The 21988-nt window shown below is 39.2% G+C and overlaps 1 protein-coding gene across 1 annotated transcript in view; it reads right to left on the reverse strand.

Annotated features, from left to right (window-relative positions):
* Window positions 1-21988, reverse strand: part of RGS5 (regulator of G protein signaling 5) — a 92172-nt gene that overhangs the window by 27621 nt on the left and 42563 nt on the right. Inside the window, exon 2 of the mRNA XM_027868417.1 lies at window positions 15740-15850. Within this exon, the coding sequence (XP_027724218.1) occupies window positions 15740-15850 (111 nt within the window). The remainder of the gene's footprint in view (window positions 1-15739; window positions 15851-21988) is intronic.

Here is a 21988-nt window from a genome sequence, read left to right on the forward strand (position 1 = left end):
TCCTTCCTTCCTTCCTTCCTTCCTTCCTTCCTTCCTTCCTTCCTTCCATCCTTCCCTTCATCCTACCTTCCTTCCTTCTTTCTTTACTTCCCTCCTTCTTTTGTCCTTTCCTCCCTTCTTCCTTGGTTTCTTCATCTGTAAAATGGTGATAAGATTGGCCATATCTATCTTGTAGGGTTGTTGTGAAGCTAAGACTATATAATCAATCAATAAGCAATTATTAAGTAACTACTATGTGCTAGGGGATGGAGATACAAAGACAAAACTGAAGCAGCCCCTGCTTTCAGAAGAGTTTTCATTCTTTTGGCTTAGTGACACAGTAGTCACTTAATAAATGCTGATGACTCTTGGGAGAGACAACATATTGGTATACATGGGATAAATACAAAATAAGGTACTTTAGAAAAGGAGGGAGCACACTAACAAAAGTAGGGAATGGAAACACTTCATAATGATAGAATACTGGAGCTAAGTCTTAAAAGAAGTAAGGAATTCCGAAACAAAGGGCAGGAGGGAAGCATTTCAGGAATGGAGGATGGACAGACACTATAGAAAAGTAGGCCATTGCTCAATTAGTTATTAGTAATCTGCTGATGTAGATTGCATTTACACCTCTACTCACATCTCATCACATTCTCATTCAGATTCCAAAAAAGGTACATGAAACACTGTCTTCTATAAGATATATGGATAAATGAAACTTATCATAAATTTATGCTATCCTATACATGTCTATAGAGGCAGCTAGTTGGCACATTGCATAGAGTGCCAGGCCTGGAGTCAAGGAAGATCCATCTTCCTGAGTTCAAATCTGGCCTCAGACACTTACTAGCTATGTGATTTGGAAAATGAGGACAGATAATAATAGCACCTACCTTATAGGGTTGTTGTGAGGATCAATATAAATGCTAGCTATAACACTTGACAAAAATCAAGATAACTGGTGATGGCCTGGGATGCAGTGGATGACCTTGGCATTTTCGATGTCTGACCTAGCTCTAAGCACTCCACAGCACCTGCTTCAACCTCCTTCATGGCCTTTGGAACAAATTGTTCTCATCCATCCATTCCACCAGGAGAAGTTGTCATGTGCTTGGGTAGATACTCCCCCACTCAACTCACCAAGGGGTTTAAAACCCTTCTGTTACCCTCAACCTGGCTAGCCCATCTGCCTAGATGTTTACCAGGCTGTGGGTGTAGCTTCTTGGAACCGCAGGTGAGAACTGAGTGCCATGTAGATACCAAAGGTGAATGAGTAGCCCTGAGTTAACTCAGGTTGATATGGGGCTGACAAGGATTTAGACCAGGTGTCAAATAATAAAAGCTAACATTTATATAGCACTTTATGGTCTGCAAAAATGTACAAATATTAGCTTATTTGATCCTCACCAATAACCCTGGGAGGTAGTGCTATTTTTATCCTCATTTTATAGATGAGAAAACCAAGGCAGACAGAGTTTCAGTGGTGTGCCCAAGGTCACACAGTTAGTGTTTGAGGCAGGATTTGAATTCAGGTGTTCCTGACTCCAGGTCCAGCACTCTGATCCAAAGATAAAACACTTTAAATGAGGGGAGCTTGCTGAGGGATGGTAGCAAAGGAAGTGGTCTGGATGTGGAAGTGAGGAGGAATGAATGTGCCTCTTTTCCTTCTCCTGCTCCAGGATGGCATTAGGGCATGAGAGAAGGAGTACTGAAAAGGAGGATTAAGATTGAATGCATGGGCAGTTAGGTGGTACAATAGGTAGAGCACTGGCCCTGGAATCAGGAGGTTGTGAGTTCAAATCTGGACTCAGACACTTACTAGCTGTGTGATCTTGGTCAAGTCACTTAACCCTGTTTGCACAAAAAAATGAATGCTGCATCTTCTGGGAAAAGCCAGGTTTCTGTGAACCCAAGAAGAAAAGAATGTGAAATGAAGAGATTGAGGGCAAAATATAGTGCTTATAATATTTGCTGACTGGATGGTTAGTTTAGCTGAGATAGAAGGATTCATTAAAACTTTGTAACAAAGAAATCAAAGCCCCCCTGCCTAGAGGCAGGAAGATGGACTAGCAAACTTATTGAGTTCTTCAAGCCCCCAGAGTGCTTAGCTCTGTGAATATTTTCTCCAGATAGAAGTGCATTCACTGTCTCCCCTTCTCCTCCAGTTAATAGGAAGGGGTATCAGTAAAGAGCTATCACGTGAGCAAGGACACTGGGCTTGAGTGTGTTACCATATCCAATTTGTCTCTAATGGGCTTTTGAAAACTAGGCTAATGGTCAATAATGGCAGCACATCACAGTCAAAATTAAATCCCTGAAAGGGACATCTGCAGAGTCTGCCTGGGGTTTAAATTAGCTCAGATTGATTCAAAGACACAAAGTCAAGCAGGATGCATCTCCCACTGCATAAGACACAGCATTCTGATTACCAACCCAGGAAGTACCAAAGTTCATTTTGTCTCAATTCTTTGAACTCCGGTCCTTTCATTAAGGCAAGGCTTTGGAAATAAAAGAGACACAGATCAAAGTGACCAGTAAACACCCTAGCTTTAAAGGTCTTGGTGGACTCTAATTCTCGAGGTAGTAGACAAGACAGAGAAGGTATGTTGGAGGTGGGGGAAAGTGATTGGTCTGGAATGCCAATGGTGATACAATGAATAGATATAAGGTAAAATAAAAACATTTTACAGATAACCATTTAATTCTTCTAGGGATGGTCTGGATAAATGAAATTCACCAATGATCCCAAAACCTTATGTTTGCTCATTATCTCAACGGCCTCCACCAAGGCATTTGCCAAAGCAGTTGGCAAGAAATCAAAAAGACAAGATTGAAAAATTGAAGGGCACATTTTGTTCTCTCCCTGCTCCAGCTCAGTGATTGAAACCACTTGCAACCAATTCATTAGTCAACAAATATTCTTGGGCACCAGTAACTTGCCCAGTGCCCTTCTAGCTTCTGTGAGGAATACAAAATAAGTATGTCTTATATTCAATTTATATTTTTCTCTACTTGTTTCTTCTTCAACTAGCTGGCAACATCCACCAGGGCAGGTATCATGCATTATGTTTCTTTGTATCCCCAACTTTGCTGATGCTCAACACTGATAAAGTTTTTGTTGTTCAGTTGTTTCAGTTGTATCTGACCCTTTTTGACTCCATCGGGAGTTTTCTCAGCAAAGACACTGGAGTGGTTGGCCATTCTTTCTCTAGCTCCTTTTATAGATTTTATAGATATAAACTGAGGCAAACAGTTAAGTGACTTGCCCAGGGTCGTACAGCTAGTAAGTGTCTGGGGCCAGATTTGAACTCACAAAGATGAATCTTCCTGACTCTAGGTCTTGAATTCTGTGCCACCAAGCTGCCCACTGATCAAGTTGCAGACACTCAAAAACAGGGGCTTAGAGAAGGGATATGACTAGAATGGTCAAGGGTAACTTGAAGGTGATAATACGTTAGCTGAACCTTGAAGGAAAGGGTGAGTTTGGTTAAGCACAGAGAAAAGGGGAAGCCATTTCAGGCAGAGAAAATGAATATTTATGAAACTTTTCTCCTTTTGTGAAGCATGCTTGATGACTATTTGAATCTCCTATTCTCTTCTTATCTTTATCAACCTTCTAGTAGGTATTCTGGTGTAGTGAATGGTAAAAACAAAATAAACTTATTTCCAAATAGGGATAAAGGGAAGAATCTGGACTCATAAACAACTCACAAAACATGTAAAGAATCCCTTGAATGTTTGTATTACAAACTTAGATGGTGGCACCATTATATCAACCTATTCATAGTTTTATTTTCTTGTGATTCTTGTCTCCATTTTCAAAGAAAAATGAGTTATCTAGGCCTTGGCCTCTGTTTAATTCATAAAACCCTCTTACCATGTTCCACTTTTACATCTTTCATGATAATCCATTTGGTTCTCCTGAGACTGCCTAAGTTAGGTATTCCAGTGGTTTCTCCATAGGAAACAACTAACTGATAAGTGAAGAATTTAGGTAAAAGTTGCAGGGAAGTCAACAGGATGGTCTGCAACTCTGATTCAACTCTTAAGGTTCCATTGCTGATTCTCTACTCCCTTGTTCCATTTTCCTTAACCCACAAGACAGACCCTGTCTTTCAAAGCCATAGTGGAAATAGGTATACATGCTTCATGCAGCATAATTTAAAGCACTCAGAAGACCACTGTTCCACACCAACCCGCGGCAAAATCTTTCTTGATGACCTATCATTGGAACTCAGAATCGAAACATTATCTTTGTAATTAGTTTTATGAGATACTTATCCTTTGCAGCAGGAGTGATCTTTCCTAAGAGAATTATGAGCTTAAAAAAGAGGAATCAGGTGGTGAAAGTGGGAGCGAGATGGAAAGGGAAGGAGAAAAGAAAGGAATTAGCATTTACATAGTGGCTATTATGTGCCAGGCACTGTGATAAACATTTTCTCAAATATTGTCTCATTTGAGAAAGGGAGGAAGGAACAGAAAGAAATAGGCAGGATACCTACTGACCAATGTCATGGCTCTCCATGCATTTAGCATGCTCTCCTTTTTCAAATCCTTTTTCAAAATCAAAATTATATTGTAGATAATAATGTAGATTACTATTAATGTAGTAATCAGTTAGTAGCATTTCCCAACCTAAACTCTTAAAAGTAACTGTGGGTACTTAATAAACTAAAGATCAGGACAGATTCATTAATTCAACAAATATTTACCTAGCCCTCTAGAGGATACAACTCAAAGGTCTCTCCTTCAAGGACCTTGAAATCTACTAGACAACAAGCTTATACACAAACACATATAGACATACAAATATATCTAACTATATGTGTGTGTATATATATAACTATTTATTTATACACATATATGTGTTTGTATGTGTGTGTATTTCCCCTCATTAGAATGTAAACTCCCTAAGGGCAGAGATTGTCTTCCTTCCTTGTATTTGTATCCTTAGTACTTATTACAGTTCTTGGAACATGCTAAATGCTTACTAAATATTCTATCTATCTATCCAAGTCTGTCTATCTTATCTGTGTGTCTATCTATCTGCCTCTATCTATCCATCTATCCATGTCTATCTTATCTATCTACTTATCTTTCTATTTATCCACGTCTATCTTATCTTATTTATCTGTCTCTATCTATCTGTCTACTTATCTATCTCTCTACCTATGTCTATTTTATCTATCTGTCTGTCTATCTATGTATCTGTCTAATTCTTTAGGACTTATATAATAGCTAGAGATTGGACCAGAAAAGTAGGTTGGAGCTATATCATGTAAAGCCTTGAAGGATGTACTAAAAAGGCTGAGCTTTATCTGGTAAGCAATGAGGAAACTACAAAGGCTTTTTGAATAGAAGAGTGGCATTATCTGAGCTATGCATTAGGAAGACCTGGCCACAGACATTAGGATGAATTACAGGCTGCGAGATCAGTTAGAATTCTTGTTGCAATAGATCAAATGAGAACTTATTAGGGATTGATCTGGTGTAGCAGTAGAGGGAATAGAAATGAAGGTGAGATATTGAAAAGGAAGATTAAAAGGACTTACTGATCAATTAGATATTGGAGGTGAGGGAAATTAGAAGTGGAGCTAGTTTAGAGAGAGGTTTGGGTGGTTGAGGAAAGAAATGATGAATTCAGCATTCTATTGGGTGAAAGGCAGGAGAGAGATGGGATGGCACCTCAGCAAGTTAACAGGATTATACACTTAGACTTGGAAGGAACAAGCAGAATTTGACATACTAGCAAAACATACAGGCAAAATATGTACAACAGGCAGCTGGAAATAAAGGATTGGAGCTTTGGAGGATCAGGGCTGAAGAAAACAATTTTGGGAATTATCAAGTAATACCTGAAACTAAAAGTAGATGAGGATGGGAAGGAGGAAAAGGGAGAGATGAATAGGAGACAGAGGAGGAAGGAGAAGGGAGATGGGGAATATTGGGAACTTTGGGAAATATATACATTTGAGAGGAAAAGGCATCAATAAAGGAGATGCTGGAAGGGTGGACTTATGTGTAGAAGACTAAGGAAAGAACAATAGTAAAAGAGAAAGAGTAAATAGTTTCAAGAAGGAAGAAGAGTAATGCTAAATAGTAAATGCTAAGGAAGATGAAGAGAAGTCAAGGAAGATGAAGAATGAGAAAAAGTCACTGAATTTGATGATGAAGGAACCATTAATGACCATTCAGAGAGAATAAAGAGGGCAGAAGAAAGGGATAAATAAGTGAGTGAATGGTGTATGAGGGCTGAAATATAGATCGCTTTTCAGTAAAAGGCAAGAGAGAGATAGAATGCTACCTCAATAATGCATCAGAATAATAGGATTTTACAGACTTAAAGTTGGAAGGGACCTGAGAGATCATTTAATCCAACTCTCTCATTTTACTGATAAAGAAACTGAGGACCAGAATGAATAAGCCATTTGCCCAAAATCACACAGGTAAAAAGAAGACAACAGTATCATGATTTAAAAAAAGGTGCTACATGCGAAGTCATGGGATTTGATTTAAAATCCTAGGTCTGTGACCTCCTGAGTGACTTCAAGCAAATTACTTAACCTATGAGGGATGTAGTTTCTTCATCTGTAAAATGAAAAAATTGAACTAGATACCTTCTAAGGTCCTGTCGAGTTCTAGATTTTTGCTGCTAAGGGAAAGAACTCATAGTTCAACCCAGGTCTTTTGAGAATCAAAGGAAAGTGTCTAGCATAGGGAAGGCTGAACATGTTTGTCTCCAAAGAGAAAGGAGCCAATGAGAACAAATTGAAGATATAAGTGTAAGGAGGTAATTGATGGAGCAATGTTTCAGAAGAGGTAGAAGTGGGTAGGATCAAGGGGTAAAAGGGTTAAGCCTCCAAGGGAAAAGAGTTCTCCAGTGAAAACTAAGGAAATGAGAAGATAAAGTAACCATAGGAAGATATTTCAAGGTATAAAGGAAGAAACCATCAATCTCAATCCTTCTCTGTAAATTAAGGGACAAAGTCAATTGCTAACAGTAATGGAATGAGGAGAGAGATTTGAGTGGGAGTTTGAGAGTGGAAAAGGTCTATAACATCAATTCCCTGTAGGGAACATGATTATGAGTCATACAAATGTCTTCTGGGGATAAGTGGTATTTTCCAAAACAATCCAAACTCCCAGAAGAGATTGGGGCAGGGGAGGGACTAAGGGGGGGAAAAGGGGACACATAAACAATTAGAAGTGGACAAGCGGTCCCGTGGTTTGGATTTGCTTATAAAAGTGGGCCCTTTCTTTCTGAATCTAGGCCAGGATTTAGTGAAATAGTTCAGGGCTATGCATAGTCTACTGGCAGTAGGTATATCAAAGCAGGAAGCATGATATTGTATTTAACACTTTTTTTTTAAAATATGTTCTAATAGATCAATAACTGCCTTTTTGTTTACTTTTAAATGGGAGGTTATGGTCTATTGCTGCTGCAGCCTCAGCTATGAAATGCAGCTTTTATAATCCAATGACCACTTTGCACTGATGAGTTTCTCTTTTATAAATGCAGATAACTCAATTATGTCTCCCTTCCTGTGGCTAGGATCACTTTGAAGAAATTAAAGGAGGAGAATGGAAATAACCACTTAGGTTGATGAACAAAAAAAAAGGTAAAAATAATAGCATGCCTCTTCCTACCCCAAGCCTTCAATTCTATGTTAAATTGATGGGTATTTGGACAAAAGAATTTACCAATTTATATAAATATTGTTTTCTCTTTCATATATGGGTAAGTGGGGAAAGATTTTTATGTTATTAAATCTTATTCAAAGCATTTAGGTAGGAGACTCACAGATTTATAGACTTTTAGAAATAGAAGGGACCTCAGAAATTATCAGGTTCAGCTCTTTATTTTACAAATAAAGAAACTGAAGCCCAAGGCCAATCAAAAGTCAATTAATAAGCATTTATTAAGAGCTTACTATGTGCTAGGCACTGTGCTAAGAACAAAAAAAAAGCCAAAAAACCTCTGATCCCAGGTATTTATATCCTAACTGGGGTAGACAACATACATATAAATCTGCAAGTATAAGATAAAAACAGAGCAGGTGGAAAGTAGTCACAGAGGGAAGGACACTGGATGGGGGAGGAAAGAGAGAGAAAGTCTGGGAAAGGCCTTCTGAAGAAAGTGGTATTTGAGCTGAACATTAAAGGAAGTCAGAGATTCTAAGAGGCAGAGGGAGAGGGTGTTCGTATGAGGATTGTTGGATGGAAGTGGGACTAGGACCTACAATCTTCCTACTCCTAGTCTTATATTCAGACTGCTTCTCTAGCCTTCCTCTCTAAGCTGCCCCCTGAAAATAATCTCCATTTACAGATGAGATAATTTAGATGTTTGCTGTACTTACTATAAATATTCTTTTAGTCTAGGAACCCAAAAAGAAAGGTTGGGGATGGCTAAGAGAGCGCATGTCTTATTAAATTTCAATGGAATCAATGTACATTTTGGGGACTGAGGCAGCTTTACAATTTTTTACACTGAAGATACAAAGTGATAACAGAAAGAGGAAAAGATCCTATATGTCAAAATGTTTATAATAGTTCTTTTTGTGGTTGCAAAGACACTAAGAAGGTACACATAAGCTGTGGAATGGCTTAACAAATTATGGTATGCTAATAGAATGGAATATTATTGTTTTGTGAGAAATGATGAAGTGGACAGTTTCAAAGAAACCTGGGAAGATGTGTATTACCTGATGCAGAGTGAAGTGAGAGGAACCAGGAGAACAATTTATACTGTAACAATAATATTGTAAAGATGAATAATTTTGAGAGACTTAAAAAAGCTGATCAAGGATATTATCAAGCACCTTTCCAGAGGACCTATGATAAAGAATGCTAGCCAACTAGGTTGATAGAATGAATAGAGCACAGGCCTGCTGAGTTCAAAACCAGCCTCAGATATGTATTAGCTATGTGACCCTGGGAAAGTCACTAAACTCTCATTTATTTCAGTTTTCTCAATTGTAAAATGGGTATAATAATAGTAACTACCTTCCAGGGTTGTTGTGAGGATCAAATGAACTTATATTTGTAAAGGGCTTTGTAGAGTACCTGGCACATAGTAAGTACTATATAAATGCTAGCTATTAGTATTATTGTTACCTCTTAACGAAAGGGTGATGGACTAAATATGAAGAATGAAACCTATTTTTTGACATGGCCAATGTGGGAATTTATTTGGCCTGATTATGCATATTTGTTACAAGGGATTTCTTTTTGTTTCCCAGTAGGGTCAAGAAGAAAATGGGAGACAGAAAAGCATGCATGTTAATTGAAAAAATATATAATTTACAAAAATGTGATAGGAATAACTATATTACACTTGGGTCCTCAGATGCACAAGAATAAAATGAAGGACAGGAGTTTATCTTAAAAAGATCTGGGGATGTGAATGGGCATTAAGTCCCAGAGACAGCTATTGTGTAGTAGAGTTGGCCTCAAAGCCAAGAAGACCTGTGTTCAAATCTCACCTCTTGACTCAGACTTAATTGTATGACACTAGGTAAACTATTTAACCTCTTAAAGTCTGAATGTCTGAGGAAACTCTAAGACTATTAAAGTAAAGAGAAGTTATTGATCTTCATGGGTAGAGGGTTAGAAGCATGGTTAGACACAGAATTGAAATCACTTGTCCAATAAAAAAATAATTCAACATGATATAATGGTGTGATATGACAGCTCCTCCCCCAAGTTAATGTGTTCACAGGCTGCATTGAGAGTCACAGCTTCTAGGAATAAGGAAGTGATAGGTCCACAATACCTATGTCAGATCATGTATGGAGTACTGTGTTTCAGTTCTGGGCACATTTTAAGAAGGACATTGATAAGCTACAATGTCCAGAGGAGGTCAACCAAGATGGTGAAAGTTCCCATACCTTAGCATATGAGAATGCTTTTTGCTGACCCAGCAGAATAAAGCTAATCCTTCTTCCTTATGATAGTCTTTCAATACTTGAAGACCCCTCTTATGTTTCTCCTGAGCCTTCTCCTCTCCAAGGTAAACACTCCCATTTCCTTCAAACCATTCTCATGGAATCCTCGGAAAGTATACTTCCAAGATAAGTGAATTTATCCACAGAATTTAAAACTTCTCCATTTGCTGTAACCAATGGTTCCACATATGGATGGTATGATGCTGGCTGATGGAGCATCAGTGTCTTCTTGGTGTTAATTGTTAGGCCAAAATTAGCACAAGCAACAGAGAATCAATGGATTCATACTTCCTTGCATCTCGGCTTCAGAGGCTGCATTGAGTGCACAATTGTCTGAAAGCAAAAAAATCATGCACCAACACTCCCTCCACTTTGGTCTTAGTTTGAAGCTTTTTCAAGTTAAAGAATTTAGCATCAGTGCAGTAGCTAACCTTGTTGTGGTGTTCATCTTCATTGAAGGTGTTTGACAACAGGGCTGAGAACATGATGCTAAAAAGCATGGAAGCAACTATACAACCCTGTTTCATTCCATTGGTGACTGGAGCAGTGTGAGAGCATTGTCCATTATCTAGAACTTGGGCAAGCATGCCATCATGAAATTGACATACAATACTGCTGAACTTCTCTGGGCAATCAAATTTTGACATAATTTTCCATAAGCCCTCACAAATGAGAGTATCGAAGGCCTTGGTCAGATCTACAAATGTTGTATACAGACTTTTGTTCTGCTCTTGGCATTTTTCTTAAAGTTGTTGGGCAGCAAACACCATATCAACCATTCTTCAGCCCTTTCTGAAGCCACAATGGCTTTCAGGTAGATGACTATCATCCAGGTGAGGGATCAGCCCATTAAGAAGGTCTCTGGAAAGAATCTTGCCAGCAATGACTACTAAAAGAGAGATCACCCTGTGTTTGTCACAAGACAATCTATTTCCTTCACTTTTATAGAGATAGACAATGGAGGCATCCTTGAACTCCTGGGGGATAACTCTTCTTGCCATGTAACCCAGAAAATTTTCAGTCAGCTTTTATATGAGCAATGGACCGCCCCCCACACACACACCTTGCAAATCTAGAAGAGAATCAGGACCAGGTGCTTTACCACGCTAAAGGAGCCTAATGGCATTCAAAACCTCTTCTTCAGGTGGAATTTCAGCTAGAGAGAGATTGACTTCAGTCTGAGGTAAATAGTCAATGGTTTCAGCATTGATTGATGACAGTCTGTTGAGGACACTATGAAAGTGTTCAGCCCTGCTCACTTCTCTTCTGCTCCACTGTTGCCAGCTGTATGTTGGCTCAATTTTCTCCCAAGTTAGCAACAAACTGTTCCCTTTCAGAGAAGGGCTCTAATCTGTTGACATCAATTCTTCTGGAAGTCATTTTGCCTTGGGGCCTCTGCTTTTGTTGAATGTGAATGTTTAGCTTGGAGAGGATAAGTCTATGATCAGTCCAGCCCTCTGTGCCACACAATGCTTTCATTATACTCACATCCTCTCTCTTTCTTCTCCTTACAATCACATAGTCTATTAAATTCCATGTTTGCTGAAAGAGTGCATCCATGAAGTTTTATTACATTTAGGTAAATGGAAGACAGTGTTGGTGATGAGAAGGTCATGAGATGTGCAAATCTTCAGTAGTAAGTGACTGTTGCTATTGCTGTTTCCAACTCCATTCCTCCCAAGTACTGTCTGACACATCTGGCAGTCTGAGCCTATTCTAGCATTAAAGTCAACCAGAATTATAAGCTTGTCCTTTTTGGCACGATAAGGGTCTCCAGGTCTTCACAAAATTTTTCTTTGACTTCATCAGGGTTCTTCGTGGTGGGAGGATAGAAACTGATGATAGTGGCATGGCATTTTCCTAAAATTGTCTCATTGTCATGAGTCTGTTGTTCACTTCTTTTGGTAGGCATACAAGCTTGTTGGCTATATTAGTTTTGATCACAGAACCTACACCAGCTTTATGGTGTTCCCCTTCACTTTGACCACTCCAGAAAAACACGTGTCTCCTCTGACTTCAGTAAGTTGACCTTCCTTTGCCAGCCTTGTTTCACTCAGGGCTACCATTTGGATGTAATGCCTGCTGAGTTCCCTAACAGCAAGAACTGTTTGTCTTTCAAGTCTACAGGATTTTGTATTTTCTGTAAGTGTGCGTACTTTCCACGTACCAGTGGTGAGTGGAATCATCTTTGCAGAAGTTTTTGTACATTTGCATGTGTGTGTGTGTGTGTGTGTGTGTGTGTGTGTGTGTGTGTTTTGATGCAGGATACCATGACCTGCCTGTCATGGTAACTGGGCCAGGGTTGGGTAAGCAGACAATTTTTAGGGTCCTTTTTCTAGGCCCTTCCTCACACCAAGAGGTGAGCAGTGCAATCCTTGAAAGGCTGCTCAGACACCCAGGGGGCTGCCAAATCCCACTGCTGCTTCCATGGAGAAGATGACCCTATGGCCTGGGCCACTTATTTGCCGGATTGTGACTACAGCTCCCAGTCTATCCACACCTGTGCTTTGTCACTTGCCTGCTGCCACAGGACTTTGAGATAGGTAAAAATGGTAAAATAGTAATGTCTTTTGATTCATACATAAATTAGACTTAAGTGAGGCAGAGTTGCATGAAGTCATCAGCCTCACTCTCTCTTCCAAAGTTATCAAATCCAGTGGCAGGAAAAAATCAAGACGACTGGGGATGATACAGGGAATGACCTTGGCGCCTTTGATGTCTGACCAAGCTCTAAGCACTCCACAGAGTCTGTTTCAGCTGCCTTCATGGCCATTGGAACAAATTGTTCTCCTTCCCCATTCTACTTCCTTGCTTGGGGTAGATACTTCCCTAACTCACCGACCGGTTTGAGACCCCTTGGTTACTCTCAACCTGGTTCAGCCCATCTGCTGAAACAGTTACTCGGTGTTGCCACTGAGTATGCTACAGCTTCTTGGAGGCATAGGAGAGAGTTAGGTAGATCAGGTGGACACCAAATGTGGAAAGCAGCCCTGTAAAGGGCTCAGCAGCCCTTACGCCACAGGTACTAGTCTTCTCTGAACACACCCTATACCTCAGCAGCAGGTGGAGGTTGCCCAGAGACAAATAAAAAACAACAACAAAAAACAAAACAAGACAAAAAAAAAAAAAAACTCCTACAAATCAGAGTTACCCAGAAGTACCTCAGAAGTAGTAGGTTTTCCCCTGAGTGAAGTTCTTCAATCAAAGGCTACGTGGCCATTTGTCTGGTAATATTTCAGGAAACAGGCCAGTTAAGACATAAGATGGACTAGATGGAAGGTCCCTTCCAACTCTGAGATCTTGGGTTGCCTTTCCTGCCCTATCTATAGCCTCTGCCCTTACAAAATGAGGCCAAAGTATCCTTCCCTAAGGAGCATTTCTGCACATATTAAATCCATTGATTCTCACAACAGAGGCATTTGGCCTTTTGTTTATTTAGTCGTTTTTCAATCATATCTGACTCTTCATGACCCTTTCGGGGGTTTTCTTGGCAAAGATCCTGGAGTGGTTTGTCATTTGCTTCTCCAGTTCACTTTGCAGATGAGGAAACTGAGGCAAACAGGGTTAAATTGACTTGCCCAGGGTCACATAGCTAGAATCTGAGACTGGATTTAAACTTAGGTCTTCCTGACTCCAGGGTTAGCACTCTATCCATTGCATCACCTAGCATGCAGATAAAGAAACTGAGGTCCAAAGAGAGGTCCTCATTCCAGTGAGGACTTTCTATTATGCCACACTGACCAGAGCCTAGATTTACTGAGTTTGAATTCTATTTTCTTTCCATTCTAAGGAATGGAAAGGAAAGCCTAATGGAAGGAGTATTAAAACTGGGAGTCAGATAACTTATATTCAAATTTCTGCTTTACTATTTATTACTACTCTCGGACCTTGGGCGAGTAATTTGGCTTCTCTAGTACCCAGTTTCCTTATCTTTAAAATATGGAGATTAATATAGATGATACATATTGGTTGGTAGACATCTAGTAAGTCCTTTAATTCTTGACCTATTCCCAGTTTCCATGTCCATTTTCTTCTTAAAAGGGTTACATCAGTTAAAGTGTATTTTAGGGTCACCATTTCTAGTCCAGAATTTCCCTGGGAATTTCCTAGGGTTCTTGGAAACCCCTTGGAATCTTTCATGAAACAAGGAAATGAACATGAATGTAACCCTTTAATTATGTTGTCTCACTGAAGCCACATGATATATCAGTATCAGAGTCAAGTAGCTGGGTAGGCCAAAGCTATTTGTCATTGAATGGAAGGACAAGGTCAGGGGTTTTTATGCTGAGAAAGTTGTTTTATTTCTTCTAAATTAAAACTTATTTTAACTTCCTTTGTGCTTTGGATAAAGCTCTCTCCCGCTTCTCTAGTCACGTTAAACCATGGAGTCTCTAGGTTTGTTTTAGGTTAAGAATTCTATAAATCCTTGAGTAATAATAAATTTTTATATATCTCTATAAGGCTTACAAAGCTTTTTTTTCCCATCACAAAATTCTCTGATGTAGGTCATTACAAGTATTATTATTATCTCCATTTTATAGATGGAGTAACTGAGGCTCCAAAGAAGTTAATTAATTTACTAAAGTCATGAAGCTGGTAAGTGTCAGAATTGGGACTGGTACCCAAGTGTTTTGACTCCACGACTATTGCTTTTTTTCAACCAAACCACAACTACTGGGTATGATTAAATACTTTCACTATAACCACTCAGAATCACAAAGTTAGAATTACAGAGAATCAGAGTTGGAAGGGGCTTCAGAGATTATCCACTCCACAGCAGGACACAAGAATTCCTTCTACAACATAGCCAATAAATGGGTATTCAGACTCCATTGGAAGACCCTTAGTGAAGGGCAGCCCATTATTCCTGATACAAATCATTCCACTTTTGGATATCTCTAATTGTTAGGAAGAGTTTTGTTTTTTTTTTTCCTTACATGGAGCTGAAAATTAGCTCTTTATACCTTCCTCCCATTGTTTCAAATCCTTCTTTCTCTTTCTGGTGCCAAGCAGGACAAATTCAATCCCTCTTCTTCATGAGAGCCCTGAAAATACTGGAAGATAATTAATCCTGCATCTACAGCTCTCCACTGTGACTTCTCCAAGCTAAATATCCCAAGTTTCTTCAACTAAAACTCCTGTGACGTTGAGGCCTCACACCATATTGCTCATCTTCCTTGGGGTGTGCTCCAGTTTGTCACTAGTTTTTCTTAACTGTGATGCCCAGAACTGAACATAGTATTCCACATATGGTTGGACAGGGACAGATGCATTGGGATTATGACCTACCTAGTCTTGAATTCTATAACTCTCAGGGCAGCCTAAGAATATGCTTGTTTGAAGGGAGGGGGTCTTTCTGCTACAATATCACACTATAGACTGATACTCAGTTTGCAGTCAACTAAATCTCCCAGATCTTTTCCCAGACAGACCATTGCCTACATGATCTGTGACCCTTGTGAAATGGTTTCATTGAGCCCAAATGTAAGATGTATGTTGGGGGCCTTTAGTTAAGTTTCTGAAGCCATGTCATATACATGAGTTTTGTCTCTTCCATGATATTCTCTGGTCTTCTAGGGAAGGACCTACTGTTTTGTTTTGTAGGATGCCCCCAACATTCACTGCCTGATGCCATGGGCAGGAGAGATATGAGATACCCTATGACTTTATTCGCTAGCCAGATCTCTGGGGGTTCTTGGTGGGGAGGGTGCTTCCTGAAGCTCTAATCTTGGGCATTCTACAGATGAAAGGGGTCATTCATATCAAAGTGCCAATCCTTGGAGGGAAGTGGTTGATGTTTATTCAATACTCACTTTTGGGTCTTCACAGGCTTTTCTGGCTTATCGGGATATGGTATGATAAAGTCGATGGTCGCATCAGGCTTCTGCAGGAGAGTGCCCAACTTAGTCTTAATCTCCTTGGCCCTGCAGGAAAAGAAGCAAGACACTATAAATCTCCCAGTAGTTGCCAATATGATTTGGCAGAGGGAATTTCTTCACCAAAAATTCCATACACCAATGAAATCATACAGTCAAAAATTTAAAGAAAGAAATGTACAAGGCACTGGAATATCTTTGCCCTAATTTCAGATTTGTAAAGAACTTTAAAACGTGTTGTCTCATCTGAGGTGCCTGCTGACCCCAAGAAGTAGGTAGTCTCAAGTATTATTAGCTCCATTTTACCCACTGAAAGAGATTAAGTTCAGCAAGCCCTCATACCAGAGGCTAAAGTTGTACTTGAACAGCAGATCAGAGGTGTACAAACAAGGGAGATGGTAGAAAATGAAGGTATCATATCAAAATGGAGACTTTGTGGTTATCCCTGATTTCCCTGGAGGGTGGTGGACAATAGTCAAGCATTAGCACAGCTAGGGTAGAACGTGGTAAGGAAGAAGCCAAGCTTTTCAGACATGGGTTCACAGGATAATAAATGAAGAGCTGGAAAAGATCTTAGAGGTCAGTCATCAAGTACAACCATCTCCTTTTACATACAAGGAAACTGAGGACCAGAGAATTGAAATGACTTGTTCAGTCACATAGGTGGTAGGTGCCATAGATGGGAATTGCATGCAGTTTCTATGATTTCAGATCCCATGTCCTTTCAACTATACTACAAGGAATTCCCAACTTAAGCTCATTGTGATCCAAAAACTCATTTCTGAGATAGTTTTTAATTCCTATGAGAAAAGGATTTGAATGTCAATGTAATACATGGTGGTCAGTCCCCTGGGCCAACTCATAAAAGGCTTATTTAACCCATAATTGGGTATTAGAGTAACATATCTATGATAATTTGGTTTCAATAGCATTTTGTGGGCAGGCCTGGAAACCTAACCACCATGTATGACACTGAGTCTGTACCATTTTTCCCACTGGGAACATAAAGGCCAGAAATATGCTCTTTCTGCATCATTTCCCCTTCTTGTTTATTTCTGCTAGGCAGCATGGCGCCATTGGCCACCCAGAACATCACCAATGGCAGCTCAACAAATACATCTTATGCTCTGTTGCATAACCCCCTCTCCCAAGCCTGCATTGGCCACTCATGGATATCATTCATAAATCAGGTGTTTATAATTCAGGGAGTCCATATAGTTTAATCAGGAATTTTGTCTCATTCAGAAAACAGCATCAGTAACAGAAATTAATGTAGTATAAGGCCTTTCATTATAAAATAGTGAGACTTTCAAAGCCATTTCTTTTGATAGAATCTGGGGCCAATTCAATTAAGGTCATACAGATGATCCACAAAATTATACAATATTCCTATAAATTCCCCACTCCCCTAAGATTCTAGGGAATGCTATTCTATCCCCTTTAGTCCCAGAGACAAATAATAACAGATTGAAAAACAAATAAAAATCCAAACCCATTGCATTATCGCTTCCCTTGGAGAAATGAGCTTAGACTTCTTAAATGTCAGAGACAACTTCTTAAACAGGAGACAATTTTGCAATTTAAAAATACTGACTATTTGGGAAAAAATCTCTGGCTGTATTTAACCCTGAAGGGGTCATTTTTTTCCTGACCACATTAGGGTGATGCTTGTAACAGGAAATAATTTTATTGTCCCCTCTAATTTTCCCTTTGTTTGATGAAGAAAAAGTTGTTTGGAAATGAAATCAATTGAAGTCCCTAGGTGATGATTTTAATGAATGTCTCAGGGAAAGGAAATTCTTTCTCTAGATGACTCATGCCACCCATTTCGAGCTCAAATGGGGTGTGAATAATTCTAGAGCTTCCCTAGATGGAATCTGTTCTTGGGAAGGAGAAAACACACTGCCTGAGAAATCAAATTATAAAATGGCCCCAGGACCCCATTAACCAGGCCTGCTCATGGGTGAGTGGAATCACAGTTATCACTTTAAGTTCCTCACATGGGGAAAGTTATTCTTGACAATGAAGCCAAAAGAATGGATGGTTTAAAAAGAACAAAAAAAACTTCTTTAAGACTACAGATGCCACTGAGATTGACCTGAACTTCTCACAGCCTTGTTATTCTTCATTTGTTCCAGCCCTTTCGTTTTAAAGATGAGTACATCAAAACCCAGGGAGGTCGTAAGATTTGTAAAGTCACAAGGCTAGTAAATGCCAACACTCAGGCTTGAACTCAATGGTGATTCCAGGGGAAATAATATGTCATGCCGCCTACAAAAGAGAAGAGGTAATACTTGGCCTAAATAAGATATATTCTAAGGCTCAAACCATGTGTACTCATTGGGTACTTCACACCTTTTGCATAATTTCAATTAGCCTTCTATGGGGCATTGTCTTATCAGAAAGGCCTGAAAATAGGATTGTGGGTCAACAGCAGTCATAGGGGATGTCTGATAAACATTAAACATGGGGTCTTTATGCATCTAGATGAAGTCACTGAAATCTTAGGTGATTCCACAGATGTCTAATATCTGGGAATTATGTGGGGATGTTCCATACCAGATTCCCAGTTAGAGATCTCAGAAATGGCCAAAGAAGGAAGAAAAGGATATTGGAAGGATTTCCTGGGGACTCTTACAAAACCAAACTACTTTCATTTTAGGGGGATCCTAACCTCAAAGCTAGGCTTCGTGTTCCCTTTGTTGGTCATGTGACAGCCTCTTTGAAGAAGTTGAGCTGGGGAATTGCTTACCTGATGGCCCAGGAAAGAAATAAATAAAATGGGGAGCCCCACACCAGGGTGATTGATTCTGAGCAAATACCTTATTACTTGGTTTAGGTGGATAAAAGATGGAGAAAGAAGAAAGAGGATATCCTTGAATATCCAAGAAAGTCAAATAGAAGTCAACTAAACAAGGGACTGCAATCTATTTCCAATGTTAGCAGCATAGTGCCAGAGAAAGAACGATAGTTCCAGAATCAGAAGACATGAATTCAAATCCTACCTATGTGACCTTGAGCCAGTCACAACTTCCTGGGCCTAAGTTTCCTTAACTGTAAAATGGCTTGGATGGCCTCTGAGTTCCCTTCTAACTCTAGTTATGGATCTATTCTTCCCATGTAGAATCTGAAAATTGAAAATAGAAACAGGAGCATCGTAAAAGTAATGATATGCTACCCTTAGCTAAATGGAGAGGAAGAAGCCAAAGGATTCTACCTGAGGATCTTAGAGTGTGTAATCCTGGGCATTACTTAGGTCTTCAGAGCAGAGCTGTGCTCAGAGTCATAGACTGTCAGAGATGGAGGAGATCTTAGAGAACAGGTTAAAAAAATATTTAAGTCCACAAGGGTGAAGTTTGGTTCAACACCCGAACGGTAGATAATTACCTGGTATTTCCAGTTCTATTTTACAGTATGCAAGTCTTGCCTCTCCAACTAAATTAGAAACTCGCTAAGGGCTGGGACTAAGGACTTATGTCTCCCACTTATGTCTCCCTCAGTGCCTAATATGGTGTCTTACACATAGCAAGGAGTCAAACATTTGTCTATTGATTTATTTATAGGCAAGGAGATCTCTTCTCTATCCTGATAGTATCAAAGCAAAGGGGATCAAGGGACCTGGACAGTATGTTATAATAAAAGACATCATATGAACTAGGAAAATTTAGCCTGAAGAAATAATGTATAAAGGGCTGTGGTAGACATTAGAGGAGATAAAATGATAATTAAGGCAGGACCCCTACTTTCACAGAGCTTATTACAGTTAGCGAAAATCATAATTTGAACTCGTCTTCTTACTCTCTAAGTGTCTTTCATTACACCAGTTTACCTATAAGAATACTTACATGATAGTGGGTTGAGAAATGGTGGGACATTATTAATAGAAGGATATAGACCATTCCCTTTGGCAGATTTTCCATTTCAAATAAATGTGAAAAATTCAAATAAATATGAGAAGATGAAATATATGATTTTAAGTGATGCCGTATGAGGAAAACGGGACCAAAAGAATAATACACAGGCTGACTAGAACTAAACAAATAAAGATGATGTTAAACAAAAACATAATTCATGGCGAATATAAACTCTGACTTTATTACTACCTTACTAACATTAGGACACAACTTTTGTTCCTTTCGAGATAACAGAAATGCAGTGACTTGTATACTCACTGATTTTTTGGTGTTACTTTCTTTGCTATTGTTCATAGACTTAAATGCTCTTTATATATGTGACAGAATGACCCAATTTCAGAACTGCAAAGGTCCTCAGAAGACTTGTAGCCAAAAATGAAACCCCCCACAACATACCCTACAAGTGGTCATCCAAGCTTTGCATAAACTCCAATAAGAGGAAACATACAACCAGCTGAGATAGTCTTCCCACTTTGAGGCAGCTCTAATTGTTAGGGAAGTTTTCCTGGCATCAAGCCTGATGTCGTTTCCACATTCTTCCCCTACTTCTGCCCTATAGGGTCAAACAGAATCAGTCCAATCCCTCTTCCATATGACAGCGTTTCAAACACTTAAAGACAGTTCTTCTGTCTTTCCAAGACATTTTTTCTCCAAGCTGAACGATCCCATTTCCTTCAATTGATCCTTATAAGGCATGAACTTGAGGTTTTTCATCATTCTTATTTCTAGTATATTTAATATATTAACTAAAGGGACAGCTAGATGACACAGTGGATAGAGTGCCCTCCCTGGAGTCAAGAAGTCTAGTTTTTGTGAGTTCAAATCTGGCTTCAGACACCTAGTACTTGTATGACCCTGGGCAAGTCACTTTACCCCCTTTACCTCAGTTTCCTCATCTGTGAAATGAGCTGGAGAAGGAAATGGCAAATCATTCCAGTACCTCTACTAAGAAAATCCCAAATGGGGTCATGAAGAGTTGGACATGACTGAAAAATGTTTAAACAACACTATAATGTGTAAAACTGAGGGCAATTCTCCAGATCAAATGAAATGTTATTTGTAAAACTCTCAGCACGGGGTTTGGCAGAAAGTAGGTAGATGATAAAAGCTTATTCCCTTCTTTTCTTCCTCCTTCCAGATGTGGTTTGACTAAGGCGGAGTAGAAGGGATGAGCACCTCCCTGTTCCTGGGACTTATGTCTCTCCTATCCTAGCTCATGAGTTCTTTATTATTTGGGGGTGGGAGGGAGAATGCTGTCATATCACACTGTTGAGTCATTTTGACCTTGCTGTCCACTAATCTCCTCCCCCTTCCCCCTGATTAAAAAACAAACAAAAAAAAATTACTATTTAAACACTGATGTCAAACTTGAACTTATATAGTTGAGAAAACTTTATATTTACTCTATTCAATTTCATCTTATTCAATTTCGCCCAATATTCTAGACAGTCAAGATCATTTAAGATCCTGATTCTATCATCCAGGGTATTAGTTATTCCATTTAGCTTTGTATCACCTGAACATTTGGTAAGAATTACAATGATAAAAAAATGAAAGATCATGGGCCCAAGCACATATCCCTGGGACACTCCTCTGTAGACCTTATTATAAGTTGGCATAAAACCATTGCTGACTACTAACCGTGGCATTGTTTAGCTTCCGTTTTGTCCACAAGAATGACATGAGGTGACTTTATAATACAATGTATCATATTTCTTGCCTCTCAATGGGTGAGGAGAAGAGAACTTGGAACTTAAAATAAAAATTAACAAAAAAATTGAGACTTTATCAAATTCATTGCTAAAATCAAAGCAAACTGTATCTATAATATTCCTCTGAATGAGTAGTTTAGAAATTCAGTCCAAAAAGGAAAGGTTAATCTGATTAATTCTTGATTAAGCTATGTTGAATCTTACTGGTCACCATTTTCCTTTCTACATGTTCACTCTCTCTAATGAAGCCAAACTCAGTGACTTATAGCCTGAAGATTTCATTCACTACCAGTTTCAGAAAATCAAAATTTTGCCCTATTCTACTACAGCAATACCCTTCCCATTTTCTCCTCTCTTTCAGAGATCACTGATGGGCTCAGCAGTCACATCTGCCAGTGCTTTCAGTGTTTGAGGATATAGTTCTATTGGGCTAGGTGCCTTGAGTTCATTCAAGGTAGCTGGCTGTTTGCTTATTATTCCCTTCTTATCTTTGGGTTAACTTCCTCTTTGTTAACTCTTTTGTTCTGTATATAAAGTGATCTATGGGTCATTCTACTTGG

This window comes from Vombatus ursinus, unplaced genomic scaffold (assembly GCF_900497805.2).
Source record: "Vombatus ursinus unplaced genomic scaffold, bare-nosed wombat genome assembly UNPS02014789.1, whole genome shotgun sequence".
Classification (NCBI taxonomy): domain Eukaryota; kingdom Metazoa; phylum Chordata; class Mammalia; order Diprotodontia; family Vombatidae; genus Vombatus; species Vombatus ursinus.